Source organism: Athene cunicularia, assembly GCF_003259725.1.
Source record: "Athene cunicularia isolate RWA chromosome 7 unlocalized genomic scaffold, athCun1 chr7_part1, whole genome shotgun sequence".
Lineage (NCBI taxonomy): Eukaryota > Metazoa > Chordata > Aves > Strigiformes > Strigidae > Athene > Athene cunicularia.
In genome coordinates, this window is record NW_020799107.1 from 14,720,971 (window position 1) to 14,726,970 (window position 6,000).

The following is a 6,000-nucleotide window of genomic DNA, read 5'->3' on the forward strand; positions in this document are numbered from 1 at the left end:
GGCACTTACCATGCATATAGCTGCATTGTCAGCCAGATCTTTTCCCTCGAGTACCCCTTTCAGCAGCAGCAAACACTTAAATTGGCTAAAATCAATCATGATGCCCTGTGCTTGCCAGACTGATCTCTTTCTCTGGGTCTTCAGAGACTCTGACCCCTCTCTGGTGATTTTATTTAAAAAAAAAAAAAAGTTAGGCGTTTGTGTTAGGTGTTTCCACTGAATCAAACACCTACCTTTTCAGTAAGGCAGCATCTTAAAATCAGCATCAAGCTCAGTAATCTGGATTATACTACCTGTGAATCTTGATGGATTTTTTTTTTTTTTTCTGAAATATCAAGGAATTAATTTAAATGTTAGCAAGATCAGCTTGTTTCACTGGCACTCCTTTTAGTGGAAATACTCATGTTAGTATGCTTGTCCTCCAACACCAAACTGCTTCTCAGGTTTCCCCAAGTTGCCAAAAGTCCCATCTGCTCTCTTGCTAGTTGCCAAAATCTCCAGTTTTCTTTTTGGCAATTGCAGAAATTTGTGTTTTTCTTCGCCAAAATTGTCTTTGGTATGGTAAAAACTGAAACTGGGAGAAATTTAAAATATGGGCACTTCAGCATCAAAATAGTACAAACTGTTGTAATGACTGTATTATAACTTCATATACATGTATGCTTGCTAAAGATTACACTTGTATCATTTAAATATCACATGCTGTTGAATTTATAGTTAGTTGCAGAATTGGGATAGCATTATAGAATTTAGTTCCAGCTTCTTATGGAGTGTACTGGACGCTGTATTTGAAACAAAAATGGGAAGCTTCTCAGGTTTGTTTGCAGATCTATTAGTATATGTAACCCCACTTATATGTATGACCAGTATTTAGGAGGAAAGTATTAGAATTAATCACTTCTCCTTTTGTTTTTGTTTTTTTTTTTAACAGAGGCTCCAACTTGGGAAAAAAGAAGCAACACATTTGTCACATACCAGGGTGTGGCAAAGTGTATGGGAAAACTTCACATTTGAGAGCTCATCTCCGCTGGCATTCTGGAGAGCGTCCATTTGTTTGTACTTGGATGTTCTGTGGCAAAAGGTTCACTCGCAGCGATGAGCTTCAGCGACACCGAAGAACGCACACAGGTTTTCAGTCTTTGATTTTGGTGCATTTAACTAAAGATGTGTCATGGAGAGAGCTGAAATAAATAACTTATAAGAGGAGAACAGATCTTTTTATTGGATTGATTTTAATGTAGTGTGACTTCAAAAATCAGCTAATACTTAGAGCTACACTTTGATTTCTTTGATAGATCTGAGAAGGAAAAACAGCTACCCTTTTTGATTCAGAACTGACATTTAAGCTAATATTTAATATAGTTTAATCAGAATACTTTATTCAAATTCAGCAATGCATTTAATTTGTCTGAACCAGATTAGAACTGTTGGTCCAGCTTAAAACTTCCAATAAAAATAGAGGGCTAGATGTCCAAAGGATTAGATGCCATTGACAAAATCAAGGAAGAGCATGTAATAGTGCATCATTCTACATCTTTTAGTTTCATGGTTAGACCATCCATTAGGGACTCCATGTTCACATTTCTCCTTTTGTCTAACACAAAGAAAAGAAATTAGTGTATATCATCCACCTAAGGACAGTTTGTTTCAAATCTGTTGTCTCTATTACCTGTTTTCCTACAAACTGAATCCCTAATTGCATTCTACAGGATGCTTACATTTTAAAATTAGACTATTTGAAAAACTCAATGACAATAGATATATAATTTCTGTGCTTATCATCATTTACATTGCTTAGAAAACTGTCTTTGCAATGTCTATGAAAAATACTTCATGTTTTGTACCTAATGATGTGCTTTTCTTAGACATGTTGGATGCTTGAACCCTAGCTGGGATGTTATGGTCTCTCTGGATGGACAGCCAGATGGGTTTAAAAAAGAAGAGGCTGGTTGAATGATCTAGCTTGGGGGGGTATGGTTAATGGCTCCTAGTGTACCTGCATGCCAATAAAAAGTAGAGAACTGCAGGGATTTATACTTTGACCTCATAAACATCTTAGTCGCTGACCTGGAGGAGGTGACAGAGTACACCCTTCTTAGGTTTGCGGCTGACACCAAACAGGGGCGACCGGTCATTGCATTTGAGGACAAGGCTGCTATTCAGAGGGAATAGGGCTGAAGGAATGGGCTGACAGGAACATTATGAAATTCAGCAAGGATAAACGCAAAGTACTGCACCTGGGATGGAATTAACCCATGCAACAGCACAGGATAAGCACTGACATGTTGGGTAACAGCTCTACTGCAAAGTACCTGGAAGTCTTGATAGACAACCAGAACATGAGCAGAAGCCAGCAGCAAAGATGGCTGGGGCTTTATCAACAGCAGCAGAGACACGAGTTCTAGGGAAGTGATTATCCCCTTCTTAGCACTGGTTAGACTGCATCTAGAATATTACATCTAGTTTTCAGCCCCAAATATATAGGAAAAGCCTTGTTCAACAGGAGTGAGTTCACTGAAGGGCTACCAAGATGATCAGGAAGCTGGAATGTTTGCCTTATGAGGAAGGGCTGTAGGAACTGGGCTTATTCAGCTGCACAAAGACAACAGTAAGGGCAGGGAGGAGCTTAATAGCAACCTTCTAGTATCTGAAAGACCACCATTAAGAAGGCAAAGACAGACTTCTCATGGTGGTGCATTGGTGGGAGGATGAGAGACAACAGATGTAAGTTGCAAAGAGAGTTCAGACCAGATATAAAGAAAACCTTCTTCACTGGGAGGACAGCCAGGCACTGGAACAGGATACGCACAGTTTCTGCAGTCTTCATCCTGAAAGGTTTTCAAGACCAAACTGGATAAATTCCTGAGCCACCAGGTCTGACCTCATTGCTGAACCTGCTTAGAGAGAGATCAGACTGGAGACCTCCAGAGGTCCCTGCAAACCTGAATTACTGTAATGATCTTGTCTGTCAGTCTCAAGTGTGACTCTGCAGGAGCTCGGTCTTCCCTGTCCGTCATTTGGCAGGTTTGGTTCTCCTCTTAAAAGTTATTTATTGGTAATAACTGCAGTGCAACTTAGCAGCCTAAGGATATGAGATGACAGTGTTCTTTAGCTTGCCTGAAAGATCTTCTCAAACTCCATGAGACACAGAAAAATAAATCAATTCTTTTGAAGGATTTATATGAGTCTAGAAATTTAACGCGTTTATCATGTTGGATCATTTTTTTTCCAGTATAGATGTTAGAATTCTGACTCTGAAAGGCAGTAAGTTATCCCAGTTTTTGGTGTACATTTGATATTTTTAATATTCTTGAAAACATGTTTTTTTCTTGTCTTCTGTGACAGGTGAGAAGAAATTTGTCTGTCCAGAATGTTCAAAACGCTTTATGAGAAGTGACCACCTTGCCAAACACATTAAAACACATCAGAATAAAAAAGGTATTCACTCTAGCAGTACAGTGCTGGCATCAGTGGAAGCAACACCTGATGATACTTTGATTACTGCAGGAGGAACAACACTTATTCTTGCAAATATTCAACAAGGCTCTGTTTCAGGAATAGGAACTGTAAATACATCTGGCACCAGCAATCAGGATATTCTTACCAACACTGAAATACCTTTACAGCTTGTCACAGTTTCGGGAAACGAGACAATGGAGTAAATATTACACAAGATACCTATTAATTGTGGTTATTTTTATACAGTAGTGAGAAGAATATTGTTCCTAAGTTCTTAGATATCTTTTTATTGATGTGCAAAAATTTTTGGATTGACAGTAACTTGGTTATACATGACACTGAAATGCCTTACTTTGTATGATATTCCATAGTATATTAAAATGGTAAAATTGCATGGGTTTTGTAGGTACTTTTGGAATCTAGAAGAGATGAAATTTTACCAAGTTATATTAAAAAAAAAAAAGAATTTAACGATGGAAATGGTAGTCTAACCAAATGCATCAATCCTGTGTGGTTTAGTGTAAAAAAATGAGAACATGTTGGTATTTATCTATTGTAAGATAAAAGAAGTTGATGGGTGAAAAGAAATCATGTTATGATAAAAGAAATTTTGTAATTTTCTTGATGACTGGAATTTTTATTATGCATAACTGACAAATCAAGTTTCCAAGCAAATGTTACATAGTGTAGGCTTTACTTAGCTCATCAACTTGTCATTTTGAAGCTAATTATTTTAATTAGGTTAACTATGTACAATATTTTAAGCATTACTCTTGTAAGATTTTGAAAACTACATTTTAACATGGAACTCTAGGGATAGTCACCTTTTAAATCCTATTGAAAAGCCATGTTTAAGATTTAATTTGCCAAAATGATGTCTTGTTAATATTCTTTCAGTAACCAAGGTGGGCAATATAACCAATGTTTAAAAAGCTTAAAATGTTAAAAAAAAAAAAAATATGTATAGGTTGAGGCATTTGGGTGGTAAGGCAAATGTTATAGTGAAGTATATCCCTTCTTTTGAACATTGGAGGACCAAAAATAAGGTGTATTGCGTCTCAGCAGTGATTTTTATCAAATCTTTTTCCAAAAAAACATCTGTCTGCCAGGGCCTTAAAAGCCATCGTGTAAATTAACAGTAAAATACAACATATGCAAATACAACAGAAAAAATCACTTCCATATTGACAGTACTCCCAAACATATGGATATAGTCATAGTGAACTAGGGGTTTTATGAGGTTTTTATTTGTTTGTTGTTTAGTTTTTGGTTAGTCAATCTGCATTTAAATATCAGCCATCTTTTCTTTTTTGCTTCTTCCCTTAAAAATTGTATGTATCCAGTACATTTAACTGATAAACATATATGTTTTTTATTATGCTGAATTTTCTTTTTATTTTTTAATTACTGTTTATATTTTCAATTATAGAAAAATGTACAAAATGAAGTTATATAGCCAGTCTGTAAGTGCTATACCATTTTCAAAAAATGTACAACAATAATTACTGCAGTTCACCTATTTACAAACATTTGGAAATCTGTTCATTTGTTATTCTTAAAACCACCTCAAATTTAAAGGCTACCTTATTGTACGTTTAAAGTGTATTATAACAGTGTGGTAGTTAATAAAACACTATTTTTTTTTTTCTTTTGACTTGAGTTTACTGTACTTCTTGTTAACTAACAGTGTAATTTCATAATACATCTTGATAGTCTGAGATGTTTTATTATTTTGTGCTAGATGATGGGAAGTCGAAGTAGTGTTTCCTTTCCTTGTATGATAATACACCACCTCCTCACTCTCAAAAAATCCCTCCCTCTGTGTGTGCATGGATATGCATGTGCTATATACTATGTTGGTGTAGTGGTAACTTTTTTGACCTTATGTTGAGCAGGGTGTGAGGGAAATGTAGGACCTATCCTATAGAATATGAAAATGAAGTTGCATTTAAGTCCTCTGACACTTAGATGTCACAATACAGCCAGTCTTGATAGGGAACTGTGGCTAAAAGGGATGTTTTAGATGGAGTAAGAAAGACTAATGAGAACTGTGAGATTAAAAAGTGTGATGGTTGTATATTACACTGTCATGAAAGTGAAAAGCTTTTATTTGTGAAGTCTAAAGTCTTAAGAGTATCAAATGGCCAGAGGATGGACCAGGGTAACGTAGGATAAACTGGATAGAGCTCAGCCTAGGAAAGAGAACTGGACAAAGTCATGGAGCGATTTTCTGCATTTGCAGTTTAGTGGAAAAAAAGTTTAATGCAAATCTTTTGAGATTCAGAGCAACAGGAATTGACAGGTACAGAGAAAAGGGAGTTAATTCATCAACTTAATCTTCTGTTTACTGAAATAAGAGAGTGAAATTGGTTGGTAATTCAAAAGAGCAGCAGCTTGGGAGAGAAGACAGTTCTGCTTAGACTTGTGACATTCCATGGATGTTGTCAATATTTTAACATACTCTGAATCCACTTCCTTTAGACAGGTGAATGGGCTTTGTTTTCAAAAGCTGTCTTAGTTCACAAAGCATGTTAGTATAAA

General features: G+C 36.1%; 1 protein-coding gene across 1 annotated transcript in view; it reads left to right on the forward strand.

Moving 5' to 3' along the window:
* Window positions 1–5,113, forward strand: part of SP3 (Sp3 transcription factor) — a 29,805-nt gene extending 24,692 nt beyond the window's left edge. The window contains 2 exon segments of the mRNA XM_026852196.1: window positions 932–1,128; window positions 3,346–5,113. Of these exon segments, the coding sequence (XP_026707997.1) occupies window positions 932–1,128; window positions 3,346–3,662 (514 nt within the window). The 3' untranslated portion in view covers window positions 3,663–5,113.
* The last annotated feature ends 887 nt before the right edge of the window (window positions 5,114–6,000 follow it).